A 23,881-nucleotide genomic window follows, 5' to 3' on the forward strand; every position below is an offset into this window, starting at 1 on the left:
ATTGATTTGTGCAAAATGTGCAAAAATATAAAAATGTTAATCAAAAAAGGAAACCCTAGTGATAAAATAGTATACAGAATCAAATGTCAATTGAAGGGTATATTTGTGGCAATAGCCAATGTGATATGGGTCAAAATTATCGATTTTTCTTTAATGCCAAAACTCAGGATATTAAGTAAAGATCATGTTCCAAGAAGATATTTTGTAAATTTCCTACCGTAAATATATAAAACATTTATTTGTGTGAGTGAATGCAGCACAATCGCGAACATAAATGGACAAATTTAAAGGCGATTTGATGTTTCGCTTTTTTTTGTACCCTCAGATTCTAGATTTTCAAATAGTTGTATCTCGACCAAATATTGTCCTATACCATACATCAATGGAAAGCTTATACTTTATTATATACTTTACTTTATATACTTTATTCAGCTTTCAGATTATGTATAAATCTCAATTTCAAAAAAAAATACCCATGTGACTGGTTTTGTGGTCCAGGGTCACATATGACCTTATTTCTTATTTTAAACTAGAGCTGCATGAATAATAGGAATTAAACTTTGATTGTGATATGGTTTGGTGCATTTTCAAATTGCAAAGATTGTGATTTAATTAAATAAATGAGTAGCGTGTTTTAAAGTGAAGTGCTGCACTTTTTTAAACGTCGTTGACATTACCTTTTACTCTTGTACTCTGAGGAGTAAATTAGCTTACATGTGGAGTTCTACATGTACGTCTCATTTCACATTTTTTTGGTGGCCTTTTACAAGGCCTATAATTTCCGAACATGGTATAGATTGCTCGAGGGCGGTTTCGTACTTGAGTCCTTAGTGGACTTTTTCTTTTGTAACCACCCTAATTGGCATATTACACCACGTTCAGCGATCCTTTTATGATTCCCACTTCCCTGTGGACGAACTCCCACATTCCCTTGCTCATCGCTCTGTGGCACTGAGGGAGTCATGCCACTTTTGGGATTCGGATTCGGATGGCTGTCACACCAGTTCATCCCTGAGAACATCAAAGCTTTTTGACTAGAGGCTTTGAAGTTCCTTCCAAAACAACAAACTGTTCCTCCACTGCCATGTGGATCAAATCGAGGAGAATGGGAATTGGACTGAAGTGCTGTCATTACTGAAGGATGGCCTAATGACATTAAACCAAAATTGGGTCTCACAGCAACCATGGAGGCAGTACTTGAGGGAGCTGAGCTGGTGTGTTTTACTAATACGTTAGCCCAAGGTCTAAACCAGGCAGGTTCATGAGGAGAATTCAAAATGAAGTTTTGCCCGGAGAATACAAACACTGGATCTGTTTTCATATCCTGATGTTCATTTGAGGAATGTGTATGTATACAAGGGTATAATTATGGCATACATAACCCCAAAGGAGAAATATGAGTGTGTGTGTGTGTGTGTGTGTGTGTGTGTGTGTGTGTGTGTGTGTGTGTGTGTGTGTGTGTGTGTGTGTGTGTGTGTGTGTGTGTGTGTGTGTGTGTGTGTGTGTGTGTGTGTGTGTGAGGTTTTAGTCAGCTGAATTGTTATTTACTTTATTTTTAAAAAGTACAAAATGCTGAAAACACTTAAATTGGGCTTAAAATACATCCGGCTGTAGAGAATAATTCTCCAAAAATGCCTCATTTTGTTATTTTTAGCACTGCTGCTGGTTCCTTTTTGCATATCATTTAAAGTAGGATAGCTTATTTAAATGTTGCTTATATTTAGATTACAACAAAAACACTCTAAAAGGATTTCAGAATATGGAACACACACACACACACACAGGCCCTGTAATAGCTTCTGCTTATGTTGTTGAGGTGATTACATTTGGATTTCATCATGTCACATATCACTCTCATCTCTTTCTTAGCTGAGTGTGACATGCCACACACACACACACACACACACACACACACACACACACACACACACACACACACACTCAATACAACTCATCTTTCCCCCCTGCGTTCCCATAAGCTACTTTACTCAACAGTAACAGTATACACATATACTCAACCGGGACAGCTTTCATCTGGAAAGGTGGTTTTATGTACAATGGGGTTCATAAATCTGGGATTCAAAATAATATGTAAGCCAGACAGTTTTAGGATTTAAACATTTTTTATAAATTGAAGAAATATCTAAGTCATTTATCAAATAAGAATGAAATTGCTGTGACAGATTTTGCTCATGTGCACTTTTTGTACAGATTTAGATGTGCTTTCTTCACGTTTTGTATAAAAATGTTTGAAAAAGGCAAATTATAGCATTTTTGTAAGTATTCTCAGACTTTTGGATCCCATTGTATTCATGTCCATATGTTTAGATGGGTCATCATTTGATCTGGCGGGTCTGTTGATCCTTTCCACTAACCACAACACATCCGATGCCCCACATTTCCTGTTTATGTGCATCTCCAAAAGCAAGTTTACTCTCCACTTACTGTCTGACATACTTCCATAATCTGCTCTGCAAATTCGGGGCATTAAACAAGATGAATTTGGTTAGCATGCTGTAGTGAAATGTAACAGTGCTTAAAAAGAATCTAAAATGGCTTTTTGATATCATGTTTCAGAATTTCATTTTTCATTTACTATTAAACTATAAACTTGGCATAAATATTCTCCTTTAAAAAGAATGACTTTAGGGGAGAAGGAGAGGCTGATGCAATGCTGAATAGATTTTGTGTGTGTGTGTTTTCTCTTCTAGCGGCCTGTTCGCCAGTCATTATACTGAGACGTATTACAGGGAAGATGGACAAACTGTTAAGAGCACTCACAACTCTACGGTACGTCAAACAGTCTCACTCACATTTATCATTCGGCACACACACACACACATCCCAGGAAGATATTGGACTGGCTTTTACTTGTTGACCACATCAATCAGATCAACTTTTCTGGGTTACTTCACACACACACAAAAACTTCTGTCATAATTTATTCACCCTTTCTAACGTCTATGACTTTCTTTCTTCTACAGAGCAAAAAAAAAAAAAGAGATGTTTGGTCAAAAGTCCAAAATGCTTTTTTCTATACTCTGAAAAGGATGGGGACTAAAGACTGTCAAGGTTATCACAGACAATAAAATATTGAAAAACTATCACAAAAGTGGTCCATAATACATAAGCACTGTCGGAAGTCATACAATATCTTGGTAACACTTTAGTTTAGGGTCCAATTCTCACTATTGCTTATTAGCATACATATTACTAGGATATTGTCTGTTTATTATTACTTATAAAGCACATATTAAAGGCTTATTCTGCATGATCTTATACATTCCTAATGCTACCCAATTCCTTCCCAAAACCTAAACCTAACAACTACCTTACTAACTATTCATAAGCAGTAATTAGGAGTTTATTGATGCAAAAGTCATAGTTAATAGTGATAATTTGACCCTAATCTAAAGCGTGACCAATCGATTTATGTGAGGAACAGACTAAACCTGGAACAAAAAGGAAGAGACTGTAAAAGTAATTTCTAGAAAATCTTACTTGATAGCCGTGGTCACCATTAACTTTCATTGAATGGAAAGGAGCAGCTTGGGCATTCAACTATAAAACTAATATTGTGTTCCAAGGAAGAAAGAAAGTTTAGGAAAGATATTTGGATGACAAAAATTCAGAATTTTAATTTTGGCTGAACCATTCCTATATTGTTGTAAAATGTAATGCTTAAAAATCTTCAGAAGTGAAACGGCACTGGCTGGTCCACCAGTGGCCGTCTTGACAGAAAGCTGATTAATCTCGCTGTGATGTTGACACAAGGATAGCATGTTGACATTATTGTCAGGCCTGATTTAAATTGTCTACTGGGTCTTTTGTACTTTTATAATTAGACTAGTGCTAAGAACCACAACTGACAGCTTTGACAACATGTTACCACCCCCCTCTTCCCAATAACACATGTGTAGGCTTGACTATATTATTCCTGCTGGGCATATTTAGCTCTTATTTATAATCGTTTAAGCCATGTCCAAATAACCATGAACAATCTGTTGTCTTCAAAGCTGAGGAGGACTAAAAAAATATCAAGCTTTTCTAAAAGATTAGCTCATCAGAAATAGATAAAAAAAACATTTGACAAGCCTTTGGTGCGAGTGGCAATAATATTCTTGATTGACAATCTTATTTTTTAAATGGAAAATCGTATCCAAATAAACAGAACCCAAGGATCGTGGGGGAAAATGAATAACAATGAGAGACTTCTTCAGTCAGAATCTATGCTTTGAATCAAAAAGTGACAGTTAGATTATAAAACGATTTAGGTTGAATTTCTAAGAACTATCCAAGTATTATATTCCCACTAAAACTAAAAAGTGTATTTCTCTGCATATACTTGTGTGATATGTCATCCAAGGCAGATACCGGTACCTAGAAAAAGCAGTTTAGTACCGTATTTTCTCTGGTGATCGTTAAAATCAGGACATTATGAAAGATAAATGACCTTCTTTTACTAATATAAGTCTCAGACTTCACTTTGCTGGCCTAGTGTATTATTTAAAAGGGCCATTAGCTAGTGAGTCGTCATTTTTAGCTCTAGCTGTTTAGATGTCCTCCATCTATGGCTGTTTCTGGTACGTTCTCTGCTATTCTTGGTCTGGCTAAGCTTGAAGATGTGGAAATGGTAGCCACAAGAATGTTTTGATGTGAAGGATTTGTACCATCAAGCGTCAATTGCTTTTGACAGAGTGGTGTGTGTGTTGTGTGTGTGTGTGTGTGTGTGTGTGTGTGTGTGTGTGTGTGTGTGTGTGTGTGTGTGTGTGTGTGTGTGTGTGTGTGTGTGTGTGTGTGTGTGTGTGTGTGTGTGTGTGTGTGTGTGTGTGTGTGTGTGTGTGTGTGTGTGTGTGTGTGTGTGTGTGTGTGTGTGTGTGCATGAGTATGTGTGAACATTTGTGTGAGTGATGGCAGTTAGGCGGTCCAGCCTGTGGCTACCAATTGGTATTTCCACATGAAAGGTCTTTGGGGGCTTGTGCCAGCCATAACAGGGGAGAATAGTTTCCCTGTAAAATAGACCAGAGCAGACGCTGCTCTTACTGGCACCGCAATGTGTGATTTTTATCGGCAGACAGCTGCTTAAATATGACTTTTGCTACGTGGCGATATGCTTCATTATCCCATTGGACCAACATTATCTTGCACCTGAACGGGATCTCAGTTTCAGTAAGTCAATGATCCTATTTTATGGCTAATTGGTTTTGGAAATAACCCCATTTTACTGGTTCACTTGAGCTGTAAGCCAGAATTCAAGTTTTCGAGTTACACAGCTGGCTGTTGGGTCAGTGACAATATGTTTGGGATTTATTTATTATATGGATTCATTTATTCAGAAATACATAGAAAATGCAATTCATACATAGAGAAAATGTTGATGTCTTTTGGAGCATAAAATAAAATAAATCTCAGGGTTATACAACTGTCCTATATCATAATGATGAAAAAGCCAAGACTAACATGTAGAAAGATGCAGAAAAGACCACAAAACACAAAATGACATAGAGAGGACTCCTGCAGACCCTCATGACTGTGTCTATCAAGGCCAATAAGTCGAACAAGGTTACTTCAAGACAAGGTTATTTAAGTGTAAAATACAATGTAGTGTGATATTTAAAAAAAACTTTTTTTCTTTTTCTTTTTCTACTTGAGTTGAACCACATGATATTTTCACCGCTATCTCACGACCAATTTGTACGAGTGATTAAAAGGTGGCTAATTCGTACAAATTTGTACGATTTGTAATGGGTAGGTTTAGGGGCGGGGTTAGGGCAGTGTAGGTCATTCATACAAATTAATACGAATTGGGAAACTTGTGTAATATGTACGATTTAGCAAAAATCTTACGAATTCGTACAAGTGAGGTACGAATTAGCCACGTGAGATCGGGTTGGATATTTTAGTCATTCAATTAAAAATTTTCAGGAAATGAATAAAAGGTTTACCAAAACCATATGAAATTATCATGGAGACAAAGAGTAAGAACTTGGCACATGTGTTTTAAACTATACATTTAAAAGATTCTTCCTTTTCTTTATGCAGATTAATTGCTATTACCATGGTGAAGTCCAAGGATACGCCCACTCTGATGTCAGCCTTAGCACATGCTCTGGTATCAGGTAAGCACAGTATCACCACCGTATTTTCCCTGTATCCCATTATGTACAATTGGCAGCAATTTCAACCATATTAAGTTCTAATTTTAAAAGTCGTTAGAACTCCTTAAACAAGTAGTTTAAAGCATGTGTGCTTCAGTGTGGAAAGCTATTATGAACCTTTAGTTGTCAAACATTGATTGCCTTGATATTGTTTCCAGTGGACTTCACAACTCTTCCTATGTAAAGGTTCATTTAGAGACTATAAACCCGTGAGATTAAACATCAATAAAAGCTTTAGTATCATCCCATGCTTCATTGTCCTGAAGATAAGCACACAAAGGGACTGAAAGCATTTAATATGTCATGAAAAACCTCAGCTATGCCGTTAAATGTAATTAGAAGGAGCATTTGGCTACAGTACATTTCTGAGAAGCACGGCTTTTACAACAGAAAAGGTAGCTAAAGATGAAACCAGTGCTTTGATTGAAGCAAACCCAAGTTCCCAAGGTCTTCTGCATGTAATTACCAAACACTTCTTCTGAAAGTCTTTACTTTATCTTCATGATCACAAGCCTGGAGACCTTCAGGTAGGCAGATATCAAGGCCATATCTGAACACAGAAGGTTGCTGTGAATCAAGGCCGAGATAAATGTGATTGTAGCTTTTTATCCTCACTGGTGTGGGGGAGTGAGATATAACTTTTTACATCTGAAAATGTTGAAATATGCAATGTAGATCAAATTGCAATCCTGTTGAATTGTCTCTGTTCAGTACTTTCGGGTTTCATATTAGCAGCTTGGTTATAAATTGCAAGGAGGGCATCATCAGATATCATTTAAATTATCATTCCTTCTGAAAGCACCGTTTTGAACCATCAGTGGGGCTCCAGATTTTCATCTGTTATATCTCGTTATTATATTGCAAAGTGAAAACTCACTCTTCATCTCGCAACCTAATTCTGCGGCACTGTGGCTCTTATATATACTCCCTTCATATTCAATTATCTCTCCATGATATCTTTCGAAATTTATTTTTTTACACCCTTGGCCATATTATTAAGGATATCAGTTTTGTCACAAATGTAAATCCACACATTTGAAAACGCAGGCATTTCGCTTTCTGATAGGGATGGCCCAATACCGATACCAGTATCGGGTATCGGCCCGATACTGAGCTCATGTACTCGTACTCGTACTCGTAAAAGCGCCCCAATACCAACAACCGATACCAGGCAGCGTGTGTACAGTGTTTGTGTCCAGACAAAGAAGCACTGACAACAGAAAGTATAATGGGGATAAAAAAGAAGGCTGTCTATGAAGTAAATGTATCATATTAGTGAAATATTAAACAAAATATAGTAACGCCTATATAGATGTGGTGCGCGAGCTGATAAGAGAAAAACGCGCAGTGGACTGAGCGCGCCGCGGCACCGAAGCGCGAGCTGGTCGAGCGCATCAGACGTCAGTGGAAAGTTTGTAGTTCAGTCGGATGTCAATGGCAAAGAAAGTAAAACGAGGCATGTAGCTTATTATTAACATTAACTGACCAGAGAGAGAGAGAGAGAGCGAGAGAGAGAGCGCACTTCTGTTGAATGCTCTGGATTGCTGATCGTTCACTCGGCACGTATATTTGGATTAAAACTAAATCGTATATGTAAGTAAAACATGAACTGTTACCTTATTTATGTTTAACGACATTATTACAGGACATTTGCAGGTCAAGAAGTTACATGAACTTCAAACATCCAAAGCGCGCGCCCCGAAAACCATCGCCTCAGACAGCGCGCGAACACTGAGTGGAAGTCTTTCACTATTGCGCTTGAACGGATGAATTCACACAAAACTATGTAAAAACGCCCGTCTTGGCGAGTATCCTAGTAAACAAAGTATATTATATGTCAAGTGAATGTAGACAGTATAATTCAAATGGGGTCCGTGCGTTCGGTCTTAAAGGGGCAGCAGTTGAATTAATCTGCTGCTGTGTTTTAATGTTGATCAGACAAAGGATTATCTCTTGACTAAATAGGCTACCTTTTTTTGTAACTTCACAAAAAGATCCATCTATATTTAATTTATACAGTAATGAATATGCAGTGCATTAAATATATTTGATGAACAAATTAAGTTTACATTTAATAAACAAATATGATTTGACATTCTTTTGGTTTCTCTACCAATACATTTAAAAATGACAAATGCATGAATTAAATTAATTGAGTATAAAAATACAGGTATCGGTTACGGTATCGGTATCGGCGAGTACCAAAAATGGAAGTATCGGTATCGGACTCGGCCTGGAAAAAGTGGTATCGGGCCATCCCTACTTTCTGATGAGTAGCGAGTTTTTGGTCACGGAACGAGGTGGAGAAATTAAATTTGATACAACCCAGTGTCATTCTGCAGAAAAATCCATATCCACCCATTTCCCAATAGAACACAGACAAACAATTGGATTTATTAGAATCAAATTTATTGACTGTAGAGCTCATTAGATGGTGGAGGGTCATCTGCTTTTAATTTTACAATGATATTATATTTATAAAAATATAATTATATTAGAATTAGATTAAATGGACTCAATCAGAGTTCATATTATTTAGCTATGTCACTGCAGTACTAAATGGACTTCATTATTTCTCACTTTTACATTATCTTTTTTGTTTTACACTCTTAAGTTACATACAGGACTTAGAGAATAAAGTTTCCTGACCTCAAGAAAATGACCTGAAAGTTATACCGTACAGATTAATTGCATTTTTGTTCTGAAGAAATCTAAGTGATGCTTGTCCAACGACACAATGCAATGGTGCTATGGTTGGTTAGTAGGAGATTGCTTCTACATGCTGTTTCTATGGTGTTCTAGTTATAAGGTTATTGCTAGGTCGTTGCTTACTGACCCATGTCAAATGATCTCACTGCTCATGAGATCCCTTAATATGGATCAGGCTGAGATTTTTGTTTTTCTTGCTGAGGACTCGCACGCTGATCAACTCAATGTTAAAGGAACCGTATGTAAGAAATGTATTTAAATTAATCATAAAATGGTCTTGATATGTCAGTAGAGATTAAGAAATCATGTTAATTTCAAATACTTATATCACTGACAACAGTAGTCCGGCCAGGATATTGTCATTTAAAAGTGAAGTTGCAGCCCTCAACTGATGTTGATGTTGTCATGTTGTATTTTGGCCTGATGCGCCACCCTCCACCTATCTACCAATCACGAAGTCAGTAGTGTTTCGGCATCCGGGTTGCCAGCTCTGCTCTAGTCTTGCCATTGGAAGCTCCTTGTAGCAGCCTACGTTCCTACTGGATCCTGCAGCCAATCTGGCAACCTCGAGTTAGGGGGGAGGGGATACACTGCTCTACAGTAATTTGAAAGTGATTGCAGTACCAGTTTTGGCCACAATCTTACATACGGTTCCTTTAAACACAGTATAGGTCTGTAATCTGGGTATAAAAGGTGTTTATTGTTCACTGGTTTTAAGGATGACACACTTGGCATTGCTCAAGGATCTTGCTGCACGTTCATGCTCTTAATAGAAAGCATCCTATGTTCGCTAAGAGGGATGAAAGGTTGTGCTGAAAGCCCTTAAATGGAGATTGTTTGGGTGTGTTTTATGCAAATGACTAACCTCGGGCACACGGTTGCTCTTTTAGAATACTCCAAATTCATTACAACAAAATTAAGAACAAATTTATGTGTACGCATTTGTTGTGAATTAGTCGAGATTTTTTCGGGAGAAGTTCTCCTGTGTGGACAAAAACTAAATAATCCACACAGTTATTTGGAAATCAAACCCATTCTTTTCAGGATTTTTCAAATTGTTGTCTTTAGAACAATCTACAAGAATTTTGTCTTTTAGAACCATCTTAAGATAAGAACATTCTTAATTTAGATAAGATAAGAAAACTTAAGGCCGTGTGTCCACCAAAGTGTTTTTTCACACGGTTGGCTGTTTTTTCAATTGTTTTCAATGGGAGCACCACGTTTTTAAAACGCCATGAGTGTAACGAGGCGCTGCACGTCTTTTTCACGCTGAAGCGCTGCGCGTTCGTCGTTTTTTACAGGTCGCCGAGAGTTGAAGAATGTTCAACTTTGGGTAAAACGCCACGCTCATCACTGTCACTTTTTACCCAACCGACCAATCACAGTGGAGGAGGGGCGGGACTAATACAACACCGACCAACGGATATTCTGTATCATAGCAACGAAGCGTCTCAATTGGAAAAAAAACTGCGCTGCGGAAGCACTCTCAAGGACACATAGCTCGGCGTTTTCAGCAGAGTGCCTAGCGTTTTCAGCTGGCTAAAAACGCTTTGGTGGACACACAGCTTAATTCTCACTCATATTCTTGTTTGAAAATAATTAGAAAAATTGCAGTTAATTTATTTTATATTCTGAAGAATGTTTTGTAAATCTGGCAGCTGATCACTTTAAAAATAACACCTCAACAAGCTGCAATCTTTTTGATTAATTATTGTCTGTATCACAAATCGTGCACACCAAATTTTCACTAAACAAAACACTTTGCTACTAAGTTTGAGCAACCGTAGTGATGCTTGTCTTAGCAAGTACCACAAAAAAGTCGCCTGTTAGCTCGCCAATACATTTTTGTACGTTTTGCATTGCATCATAAACGCTATTTAAAATTGTTCAAATCTTCATTCAATTCACAGAGGGTTTATCTTACTTGAAAATAAAACTCTGATGGTGGAGCCAGCTTTTGAGCCAGCAAACGACACCCATGTGATTTATGAAGGACATCACCTGCACTTCCCCTCCGGAACCTGTGGACACGGACACAACATATCGACTGTCAGCCATACAGGCGCTGGAGGACTGCCACAATCATTCAGCACGAGGGTATGAATGCGATCCGTCAGCAACTGTCAATGTAGCAACTATTATGACAATGTTTTGTTTAGAGAGTGTCACTTTTTGTCTTGAGGATGAATTAACATGCATCATTCAGCATGTGATGTCTTTGTTAATGCAGATGAGGGGATTGTGGTTGCCTTCACTTCCCATGCATGCTAAAACAAGATTAGAGAGCTCGGCGAGACATCAAAGGTTAACAGAAGATCCCTACATAAAAGTCTTGACATTGAAGATGTTCTTATCTCAACAGAGCTATTTAAATAAGATGTTTTTTCAGACGTCATTGTATTGATTCGGAAGGATAGCAGCAGATAAAAGGTGCTGCTATCACTCGACATAATGGCAAACCGATGATATCCATGTATAATAAGTGCTGATATTTGCAGACACATCTTTATAACAAGATTCTAAACTCTTTCATTGTCCATTTGACAAGAAAAAGTCAAAAGGAGATGAAGATTTTTGATATTGTCACCATGGTGATTACTGAACTGCTAGTCTAAGTTATAAGCAACCAAAAATGTTACAAGAAGGTTAAAGGGACATTTCAGAGGTGTCACTTGTTGGTTCAGACATCAGCTTTTTTTGGTGGTCAAAGTGTTTTTTCATTAACAAATTGAATCTTTGTTTGTTTTTGAATCTTTTAAATTCACGAAAGTGAAGGGCACATCATTTCCCATTAACTGAAGTCGTGAAGCATGTGACTGCATTCTTGTTTTCAGCAACTGACTGACCATAAAAAATAGCATTTGATTTTAAAGACTTAAAGTGTCACTGAACAAGACAAAAGAGTCGGTCAATCTCAAGACATCCAAAAATAGAAAAAATTGGTTGCGAGGTTGACCACAACCCACCCCGACCCACACCCCGGAACGCGATTTTGCGTTTTTCAACTGATTTCCTTGGTTGAAATCCCGTTACTGGAGCGGGGCGGTCAGAATATCACATTTCGAGTCCAAATATAATGGTCAGGAAAAATCACTCAAAGATCCTACTTTAGGTCAATTTACAGTGGGAAGGATTTTAATATCGGCCCTAATTTTGTTTTAATATGGTAAATTAATAATTTATCTAGGCAAATATTGTCAAATAAAAATAAAAATCTGGTGGTTTTGCAATATCAATACATAGAGGTAATCACTCAAAAAAAAAAAAAAATGGTCAAGCATCCTCCAATCACTTCAGATGGATTAAACAAAAAAAGTTACTAGCTAAAGGGCTTTATTTTATTTGTATTAGGAATTGTTTCAGGTGGCTTTTAATGAAACGATTCAGCGAATCATTCACAAGTTGCTTATAACGCACACACACACACACACACACACACACACACACACACACACAAATACAAATCTTACTGGTATAACCTGCAGAATGGGTCACTGAATGATTTAGTGAACAAATCCAAATGTTATTTGGTGAACAGATTCAAAGTCACTGGGATGAATCCAGTCACTACGCTCTGGTGGACCCTCTGGTGACTTTTGTTTGTAATGAAGGGTTGATCACACAGTAAGATGTGCTCTTTTCTGTTTGGCAGCATAAACGGGATGTCCAGAAGACCACCAAATATGTGGAGCTCATTATTGTAGCAGACAACAGAGAGGTAGGACAACAAAGAAACACAGGTTTGACAGATATTGTGGTGCAGGTTAAAAAGTTATTTTTTGTGTTGCGTCAGTCAGATATTACAATACTTTGTGTTTTTACACGCTCAATCAAACAGTTTTTCACAGTGTACTCTAAGTTCTTTAATGTTAGATTCATCAAGAAAGAAAAATCAAGGGAAATGTGCAGTCATATACCCAATTGTATTGTGCAGTATTTGGGTTACGGTAAAGTTTCGGTGCTTTGTTTCACCTTAGTAGGCCAGACCAAAAGCAGGTCATATAGAGGGTGGGACCTGACAGGAAGAAGGGCAATGCTCCCAAATGATCAGACAGGAAACAGGAAGTGTTGTGTATAATGTGGGAAAAGGAAACTGTTATCAGCACAGATGTCTGTATATTAAAAAGTGTGTTTGTGTGTGTGTGTGTGTGTGTGTGTGTGTGTGTGTGTGTGTGTGTGTGTGTGTGTGTGTGTGTGTGTGTGTGTGTGTGTGTGTGTGTGTGTGTGTGTGTGTGTGTGTGTGTGTGTGTGATACAGAGATTGTGTTTTTCATTCTCTCCTATTTGCATAAATGCATAAAACTATTTGCATAAAAAGGCTTTTTATCCCTTATATTACTTTAGTTTATTTAGTTTTACATCTGATAGGGAAGCAATTCTGGACCAAAAATGGCTACCTGTCACACTCGTCTCCAAATTGCACTTGTATTTTTAATTTATTTTTTACTTTGATTGCTATTGTTCAATGCCTTCTCTACCCTGCCGTAATGGTCACCTTCAAATGCTCTTAAGAGTGTGCCATTAGACACACTTCTGATTATGTCCTCACAAATGACAGTTGAAGATATTGTCAGTCCATCTAGACTGCCATTTTATACTCGTTGGTTGCAGTATATATCTCATCTCAACTTTTTCTTTTCTTTCCGTCTTCAGTTCCAGAAACAAGGAAAAGATGTGGAGAAGGTTAAGCAAAGACTTGCTGAGATCGCCAATTACGTGGACAAGGTATTAAATGCCATTCTTCACCCAAATGAAAAGGAACCCTTGATTAGAAGTCTAAAATAGAGGCCTGATTGTCAGAGATGAATGTAGGACTGATGAGGTAAAGGACAAGCTTTTAAATGAGCCCCCTTTTGAAAGAAAGATGAGTATTTTTAGGGTATAAGTTGACTGATGTCCAAACAGATATATGGATGGATTTATGTATTTCTTTGTCAGTAGATGTAAGAGGCCAATTTCATGAAGGAATAGAGAGTTTGATATTATGTGTTCTCTCAGTTTTACAGAGTACTGAACATCCGTGTAGCTCTGGTGGGACTGGAGGTGTGGAGTGATGCCGATAAGTGTGCAGTTACCCAAGACCCATTCACAACCTTGCATGAGTTTTTGGACTGGAGAAAACTTAAACTGCTGCCGCATCGGCCACATGATAACGCCCAACTTATTAGGTACTAAAACTTGTGCTCTAGCAACACAGATTAAACTGTACTGTGTTGTTATAACAGTTGTGATATTCTTTTTTTTAAAGAAATGAATATTTTTATTCAGCAAGGATGCATTAAACTGTTAAAAAAGACAGTAAAGGCATTTATAATGTTCATTTAGATTTCTATTTCAAATATTCTATTAATCAAAGACTCCTGAAAAAACTGCATACCCAAATCAGGTTATAGAGGAAGCAATACATAACCAAGTCAGGCTATTATCTAAAAAAGGAAAGCATTATCATATGCTACATTTGTTACAAGATCTCTGCATGTTTAATTCAGCAAGTGCCATAGCATGGTACAATGTTATTCTAAACATAGCCTATGTATTAGTCTTAGTCGTATTATTTGGCTTACACATTTAATCTCATTTTCATTCTCTTATGGCAGTGGGGTGTACTTCCAGGGCACCACAATAGGCATGGCTCCCATCATGAGTATGTGTACCGCTGAGCAGTCAGGAGGCATTGTCATGGTGAGAAATCAATCGTTACACACTCTGTGTCCCATAATTAGCACATTCACACTGTGCTGCACAACCATCCTGCTGTTTTAAACTTTCATGATTTAAAACCATTGAAATTTCAAGGGAGTGTTTGTTCACCCCAAAATTAAAATTCTGTTATTATGCCGTTCACCCTCACGCCGTTCAAAACCTGGTACATACTTTTTCCAAAGACGATAACTATAAGTGTGTGTGTGTGTGTGTGTGTGTGTGTGTGTGTGTGTGTGTGTGTGTGTGTGTGTGTGTGTGTGTGTGTGTGTGTGTGTGTGTGTGTGTGTGTGTGTGTGTGTGTGTGTGTGTGTGGTGTGCGTGCGTGCGTGCGTGCGTGCGAGCGTGCGTGCGTGCGTGCATGTGTGTGTCATATGTGCTTAGAATGGCACATTCTTTTCATTTTAGGGTGAACCATTCCTTTATGGTATAGGATGTATCCCACGCAGCCCGGATATATAAAATTTTGTTTGTTTTTAATTTCAGAATTTTTCAACTGATCAATAGACACTGATCTTGGTTGTTTGCCCAGCACCCACCAGTCATCAGTACTGTTTTCACAAGCTCACAAGTACTGTTTTTTTGCTGAAGTCATTCACTTTTTCATTGTTTTTGCCTTGGCAGGTTAGACTGCCTGTTAGATAGAGGAAGCAAAGGTGTAGTGACTCAAGAGAACACTACTAAATCCCTCTGCCTTATTATCATGTTAGTTTGTTTATTCATGATCTCCTGGAAAGACCCTCCACTCCTTTACCAATTCCTGCTCTTTAGGTGTGTTTTCTCTTGAAGGGCCGGTGTTTTGCAGTAAAACTACCAATGATATGCTAAACACATTATCACTGACTTAAAGGGATAGTTCACCCAAAAAGCAAAATTTGCCCATGATCTACTCACCCTCAAGTCATAGGTGTATATGACATTCTTCTTTCAGACGAATACAATCGGAGTTATATTAAAAAATGACCTGGGTCTTCAAAGCTTTATAATGGCAGTGAATGGCCATTTCTGTTTTGAAGTCCATAAAAGTGCATTGAGGGTGAGTAAATCATGGGCTAATTTAATTTTTTGGGTGAACTATCCCTTTAATGGATATTGAAAGAATATACAGTCGCCTACCTAAAAGTACTACCTATCAAAAGTTTGGAAACAGCTTTTATGCTTATCAAGACAGCTTTTATTTCACCAAAAATAATTACGGTAGAACAGTAATATTAAGAAAAAGTATTACAATTTAAAATAACAGTTTTCTATGTGAATAGATTTTAAAATGTAATTATTTCCTGTGATCAAAGCTAAATTTTCAGCATCATTACTCCAGTCTTCAATGTCACATGATCAATCTGAAATTTGATTTGATGTTCAAGAAACATTTGCTATTATTATCAATGTTCAAAATGTTTTTTTTTCTGCTTAACATTTTTGTGGAAACAATGATACTATTCAAAAATGTATAGTAAGATTAAAAAAGAGAGACAGTAATACTTTTATTCATCAAATATACATTCAATTGAAGTGACAGTAAAGACATTTATAATTTTACAAAAATTTTCTATTAAATTCTTTAAAAATAGCTTTTTCATCACAAGAATAAAATACATTACAAAAAATAATCAAACAGAAAAGAGTTCTTTTAATTTGTGACGTTTGTGGTTAATTTTAAGGTGACGTTCTTTTAATTTTGCAATATTACTGTTTTTACTGTATTTTTTTTATCAAATAAATGCAGCCTTGATGAGCAAGAGACTTCTTTCAAAAACATTTGATTTTTTTTTTTAATGTTTCCAAACTTTTGACAGGTATGGTGCAATGCAACCGCAGAGAGGCTGTTTATGTTCTTGTAGCGCATGATCTTTTAGCACATCGTACCTTCAGTGTGAAAATTAGTCTAATTAATCCATATGCATTCAGCTCTATAAGGTCATGCAAGTTTAGTCTACTTTCTCTTAACCACCTAGAGGCTGCCTGTCAGTCAATGCAAGCTATGCAGCCATTTATTGCTGCTTTGCTGCTGTATGACTAAATAACACACATTTACATTTTTATTAGTCTAGATCTATCATCCATGCCACTATAACAAACTGTCTCTCTTAAACAGGGTCTCGCAGAGATGAAGTCATTAGCCATAGGTCTGAGTTACAAACTATTTTGGTGCTGAATGATAAATGATTTCCATTAAGTTCTTAAAGGGATAGTTCACCCAAAGATGAAAATGCTGTCGTCAATTACTCACCCTTCATTGCTGTGTTCTTCTGCCACAGAAAAAATAGATGTTTGGTAAGATGATCATCTTTTCCATACAATGAAAGTGAAAGGGTCACCAGGGGCTGTATGTAAAGCACCATAATGTAGAACAAATAGACTATTTCTTTAGTTCTGTTTTCTGTTCATTTATTACTTTTTACTTCATTTGTATGAAAAACAGCTGCGTGAACATTCTGCCAAATTTCTCTGTTTGTGTTCTGTGGCATGAGGGTGAGTCAATTTTTTTTGAAAGAGTATTCCTTCAAGTTACTTCATAAAATCAACAAATACATTAAAGAGAGAAAGAGAATGAGAGAGACAGAGGGGACATGAAAAAGAAGAAAAAAATATTTAGGAAATGACACACTGTACACTGACTGATGTATTTCTGTATTGGCTTCTGTGGTTTCAACGTCTTGTTTTAATATGTGCGTCTCTCGTCCCATGCACTAACATATGGCAAACAGAGACTAAAAATTAATCCTGCAGTGAATTAAACTATCTTGTACCATGTTATAAAACTGATCAGCTTAAAAGGTCTTCAAAATCCTGTGTAGCCGCGTTTCCATTACAGATTTGCGCAAAACTTCTAAATGTCGATAAAAAACTATTGCGAAATGACGCTGTTTCCATTAACCGATGTCATGCGACTAAAACATATTTTTTCCCTCTCGCGAGAAGTCATTCCAAAAATCATGGCAACGAATGTTGGTAGGTTTATATAGGCCATTTGCAGCCGCCACACTGGCCATTATTATTATTTGAAGGAGATAAGCGTGTTATCCAAGCATTAATGGTAAGGAAATACCCTTATATATAGCCACAGTATAGGCACATATATCCTATACTGAGAGTAGTTTCTGGGTGTTTCTCACACATATTTGCTTCGAGGTCCTGATTGTGGCATTTCTTTGAGGTTTAGAATCCAGTATTTCATGTAATTCTTTTGTCTTTTATGAATTTAATAAAGAACTCAATCTCATATTCTGTCCAAACACACCGCGTCATTACGTCAGGTGACCTGTAAATGCGCAAAAACTGTTTCCATTGCAGTTTTGCGCATTTTTTTCTTTTTCGAATTGCCTGAAAAACCACCTCATGCGAGCATAAAAACTTTTTTGCGATATATGGGAGAAAATTATGTGTTCCCATTAAGCGTATTTTTTAATTCGCAATTTCAATTTGCGCAATTTGAAGAATAATGGAAACGCGGCTTGTGTTAACTCACAAATCGTCTTTGAAGATTTGAGTGAAACAATATGACCTTTGGACAAACTTTAATGGGCACTTCTTTCATGATTTTAGGAATCCAAAAGTTGGGAATTTCTTTGATAGGAGATACCCTAAAAAATCTGGAACTAACTTGACAGAAGCACAAGAGCACTTAAATATGTCTGTTACCACTATAAAGGCACCATGTTCTCAATGTGGCTGCTTGGTAGTGGCTTCTTGGAATAGTTAAGTCTGGATTTCCCACGGCATTAACCACTGTATTAGTCGGTAATTATGCTCAGAGAGGGGCAAGTCAGTCATACTCACAATATACGGTCATCAGTGGCACCCTATAGATCTTGAATAAATGAAATGAGGCAGAGAAATATCACCCGTTGGGCACTGAAAGCTAAGATGAGTCTGTCATGTTCCTTGCCCTGTAATCAAGGCAGGGAATGGCATTTTGATGTACAGTGAAATGGAAAAAAGGCAGTCAGGGTATAGTTGTGTGAAAAGATTGTAGCTAATCTAGGGGGGGGGGAGTTGGGGGGGGATCTGTTTTCTGGGTTATAAGAGGTGGTTCGCTGGTAACCAGGTCACGTTCGTGAGGCAGCAGGGAGGTTTTCTTCACCTCAGCTGAAATGGATAGCGCTGAAGCTCTGCTTTGTTCTCTGTGAACAGATGATGAAGAGAGCAGAAGAACAGAGGAAGGAGAATAAGAGCAGTGATTGCTTATATGTGTGTTTTATGGCAAGGTTGAAAGAGATTTTAAAAGAGTGAGTTTGAAAGAGAAATGATCAAAATTCACGGGAGCATCTACAGCCCTTCAAGACATTTAATAACAGCTGTCTGCTGGTCCTTTCACGTGTCATACATTATTAATCAGCTATTACAGTTTTTTTTTTTTTTTTTTTTTTCAGTCTTGTATGAAGAAAGCGACATGAAGATTATTTGAACATTATTATGGTGGTACACTAGTAAGCATTGAATAAACATGAACTTTGGCACTGTTTGACAGCTTTATGTGTCGCCATGGAGTTGCTAAGATGTTCTGAGTGGTCTTCCGTGTTGTCCTGATATTCTGGTCCCTAGACATGGCTCCAATCCCTCCTTCATACCTCGTTTTTATGGGCAAAATCCATGCATTTCAATATAAATCCATGCAATATGGAATTTTGCATGAGAGCGAATGATTTCCCCACACAGATTTCGCAACGGATTCAAGTTGGTCAAGCAAATTTGACCCATTGACCCAACAGAAAGCTGCTTGGTTTGAAATTTAACTGTGTTGCATGCATTGCTACACTATTGATAATGGCCAAGAAACATTTGTTGCTTGTGAAATTTCATGAAAATTTCGCTACTGTTACTACCGCACCTTAAGTGTGTTGTTTCCTAGGATCACTCGGAGAATCCTCTGGGAGCTGCTGTGACTTTGGCCCATGAGTTGGGCCATAACTTTGGAATGAACCACGACACACCAGAGCGAGGATGCGGCTGTAGGATGACTGTAGATCGTGGCGGGTGCATCATGACCCCCTCTACAGGGTGAGTATGTGCTTAAGAAACATGTTGTTTACAGAGATATCCAAACCAGGTTTTGACACTTGACAAACCACTGTCATTAAATAGGAATGTTTGAACAGATCAAGATCTAACAAATCCTTAATAATCTCCTCTTGTACTTCTGAGTGGAGTAACCTGTCTGGATGTGATGTACCCATGCACTGCAGACGCATCACTCTACAGCTCAATTAGTCTCCAACGAGACCCATTACCTGGGGAACGGGCAAATCAAGCTCTCATCATTCATGTACACAAGAGAATAATCAGCCGTTTACCTGCATCTTATTGACCAGGGGTTAATTAGCCGTGTCTCAGTGATGAATTTGCACTAAATACCCATACATCATCACTGATGTGAGGCTTGTCTGGGATTGAAACTCCAAAAATTGTAAATAGGTGGAAGGCTTGCTTTGTCCACTCCGAAGTTTGGATTTCAGACATTCAGTCGTCGTCTGGCTTCTCGTGATAACACGCTTGCCGGTAATGGTTTTCAGCATGTGACTGGTCTCGAACATGGGTAAACACCAGGTTGATAAGGTGAGGCTGGCTCATAATGGGAAATTTTTCTCCTTACACTTACAGCAGTTTGCCTTATCAGACGATGAACCAGAGAGTCAGTCGGGATGGGGTCTTTAGATGTAGTACTGGAGTACGGGAATGGACCGAATATGAAATCTGCCATCCTTGGGTGCTCAGTTCTGTGGCCAGGTTGTTTCGAGCCAATCACTTGAGACATAAATGTCATGTGACTAATCAATTTGGAATGGCAGGGCAATGGCAATGACAGCAGGACAACACTGATTGGCTGATGGCAATGAGTGAGATGTGACGTTAATGTCCTTTTCACACTTTTTTTAAGAGCCAGCACACTTTTTTTTTCACTGTAATGAAATATTTAATTTAATTTTACTATACAAAACAACTTATTCAAATATTCTATTTATTATGTCTCACATCTACCAATTATAATTAAAATGGTTCATTCTCCACTCGTATGTGTTGTTACACTATGTACACTACCGTTCAAAAAATTGCGGTCTGTAAGGTGTATGTCAAAAATACTGTAAAAACAGTAAAAATGTGAAATATTATTACAATTTAAAGTAACTGTTTTTGATTTTATTATATTTTTAAATGTCATTTCTTCCTGTGATGGCAAAGCTGAATTTGCTTTGGTGTCTTTGGTGTCACATGATCCTTCAGAAATCATATTTAATGCTCAAGAAACATTTCTTATTAATATTATCAATGTTGAAAACAGTTAGTGAACAGAAACCATGATACATTTTTTCAGGATTCTTTGATGAATAGAAACAGTATTTGTTTTACATACAAATATTTTGTAACATTATAAATGTTTACTGTCACTTTTTAAAAAACTAATTTTTAACAGAAGTGTATACTATGGGGACGTTTTTTTGTTAGATGTGAATTATTGAGCCAGTACCTCATAATTCTGTTTCAAATACCCAATCATTACATTTAAAAAAATTTTTTTATCTTTTCAGTCTTAAAATGCAACGTTCTTGGTGTGTGAGACACACATTAACTTCTAGTGTTTTTGAGATATTCCAGGATCAGACTTATGGCACTTGTGCCTAGCTTTTTATTCAGCCTTCGGTCTAAACTAAGCTGCAGTTTGCTGTTTCTGAAATATTGCATGTCAGTCACTTGTAATCATCTGTCCGCTCTCAGCTGTGACCGGTTTTTCAATCTCTCTGCTGTGCATGTCTTATCTCATAGTGGGGATATTTTTGTTGGACCGCTGCTCGACCCTGGATCACGGCCATAACAACCAGCACAACCCTATTCTCCCATTATGTGTTCATATGACAACAAGACAACATGCTGTGAAGAAACCTCTCTGGGCTTTTTAAAGCTGCCTCAGGGGAGGGGGAGGGGAATTCACGAGAGGTGTTTTTGTCGTCTATTTTAGCCGCAGGTACCGAGGAGAGGTTGACATCATTTTTACTTTTTTACTTTAAATATTCATAGCTCCAAATTCTTCAGCAGCGCAATGGATGAATACTTAAAAAGACGTGGCGCTTCTGTAAAAAGAAGGTGCTTTTAAAAGAACACTGGAGTGCCAAAGCTTGTCCCCACCTTTCAAAATAACCCCTCACACATCGTTCAGCGCCGCGTCATTCAGGGTTTTGAGGTCACGGTTTAGAGTTTGGCGTCCACTTTTTATAGGTTCATGTAGAGTTTGTAAGTCAAAGCGTTTGTTTTGTATTGTTTTGTGGCAGTTTGTTGTATCAGAGAAGCTGTGTACTATTGCAGAGTCAGGAAAATTCTGGCCTATTTTTTAATTCCCATGGGAGAAACACAGGCTTCCTTAGTTTATTCAACCCTAAAGGCCGAAACTCACGGACACACGCGGTCTCAAAGACAGAAAAAACACATGCATAGACAATGTTTTTTTTTTATATATATATTTTTTATATATATATATTTTTACTAAAGAACAAGATCAATTTACTTTTGGAATAAGAACTGCTAAATATATTGAAATTCAAAAGATTAGCGCCAAACGTTTAAAATAAATAGTTAAAAAGTTAAAAATAAATACTTGTATTCAGCAAGGATGCATTATTTTGATAAAAAGTAAAGATATATATAATGTTCAAAAGACTTCTAATTCAAATACCGGTAAATGCTGTTCTTTTGAACTTTCTATTCATCAAAAAATTCTGAAAAAATGTATCAGTGTTCCCACACACACAAAAAAAACAGCACAACAGTTTTCAACATTTATAATAATAATAAATGTTTTGGGTTTTTTTTAGCAGTAAATCACCATATTAGAATGATATATTATGTGAAAACAAAAAAAAATCTAAATATGCTTAAAGGTCTATTTTAACCCTTGTGCATCCTTATGGGCATTATTGTTCATGGACCTAAGTGTAACTTTTTTTAATTGATGCACAAGGGTTAAGGATTAGATCATTTTAAGAGATAAATACTATTTAGGATTATTTGCAGTTAAAAATAAACATGACACATAGGGCTGCAACAACGAATCGATAAAATCGATAAAAATCGATTATTAAAATAGTTGGCAACGAATTTCATTATCGATTCGTTGTGTCGCGCGACACGGAGATGTAAAAAAAAAATTGTGCGTATATTCTGTGCTATTGTTAAGCCCCACAAAAAGGACAAAAACATTATAAAGCATCATAAAGTTGTCGTGCACTATATTATAAGTGTTCTGAAGCCATTATATAGTATAATGTGAGATAGAAATTAATATTTAAGTCATTAAATTCAAGATCACGTACACTTTTCCCTCCGCTGCGGCTGTCAGTCATTCTCCATCCAGCATCAAACAGCGCGTCGCGTTCGACAGTCAACACGATGAACAACTCTCTCCAAGATGATTCAATGTTACTATAATTATACTTGATCTGTAGATAATGCTCTATGGTTTTGCATTAAACAACTTTATCTTGCTGGACTTTATTGCTGTACCTTAACTGCTTTCTACCGGATGTCTCTCACAACACTGGAGTAGAGTCAGAGCATTATAATTGTTCTTCACGCGCACAGTAACTGACATTTAAAACTGTTAAAAGAAAATGCTCAATAAACTATTGCATAGATAGATAGATACTGTATAATACACTACGCATCAATATGTCTTTCCTTTGTGATTTGAACTTTTCAATGCGGACTCGACGCGCTGCGCGCTGTGACTCGTGTTGCTTCAAGCGCATCATTCTGCGCTCGGGATGCGCATAAGTGCTTGTGCCGCACTGTATTGGGGCCTTTCATATCATAATACAGCGACGCAATTAACGATTATTAATAGCTTTTCTAGTTCTGTACTATCCATCATGTTGCTGCCTCATTAAACCGATGTGCTATACATTTAAAACATGTCTCAATTTTATTGTAGGCTATAAAAGAATTAATATTTTTGATTTTTGTTATCTTGTTTTTTATGAATGTATTTTACAACAATACAAAGAGCAATGTGTAACGTTTTACCAAATTTAGTGTTACACTTATTCTAATATTTGTTCCTCACAAAGTTTTTTCATGTTCAGATTTAATACAATTATTGTGCACTTGTGATTTTTCTAGACTAAATTGTATGCTTAATTATCCACTATTCTAGTTTATAATAGCATTTATGGTCTTTGGTCTTTGCCCTGGTATCAGATTGGTATCGGTATCGGTCGATACTCAGAATTTTTGGTATCGGATCGGTTCTGAAAAAATGGTATCGGTGCATCCCTATCAAGGAGCGACCTGTTTGTGTACTTTCTGAAGATTTTTTTGCACTGTGAA

At 37.2% G+C, this 23,881-nt stretch overlaps 1 protein-coding gene across 3 annotated transcripts in view; it reads left to right on the forward strand.

Moving 5' to 3' along the window:
• The window catches only part of adam12b (ADAM metallopeptidase domain 12b), a 96,107-nt gene that overhangs the window by 40,074 nt on the left and 32,152 nt on the right, over positions 1–23,881 (forward strand). For all 3 annotated transcript variants that reach the window (XM_079632609.1, XM_079632608.1, XM_079632610.1), the window contains 8 exons: positions 2,712–2,790; positions 6,043–6,119; positions 10,778–10,964; positions 12,520–12,585; positions 13,520–13,591; positions 13,865–14,034; positions 14,464–14,548; positions 19,419–19,567. In XM_079632609.1, coding sequence (XP_079488735.1) covers positions 2,712–2,790; positions 6,043–6,119; positions 10,778–10,964; positions 12,520–12,585; positions 13,520–13,591; positions 13,865–14,034; positions 14,464–14,548; positions 19,419–19,567 — 885 coding nt within the window. The remainder of the gene's footprint in view (positions 1–2,711; positions 2,791–6,042; positions 6,120–10,777; positions 10,965–12,519; positions 12,586–13,519; positions 13,592–13,864; positions 14,035–14,463; positions 14,549–19,418; positions 19,568–23,881) is intronic.

The sequence above is a fragment of the Phoxinus phoxinus genome (assembly GCF_949152265.1).
Source record: "Phoxinus phoxinus genome assembly, chromosome: 13".
Classification (NCBI taxonomy): Eukaryota; Metazoa; Chordata; class Actinopteri; order Cypriniformes; family Leuciscidae; genus Phoxinus; species Phoxinus phoxinus.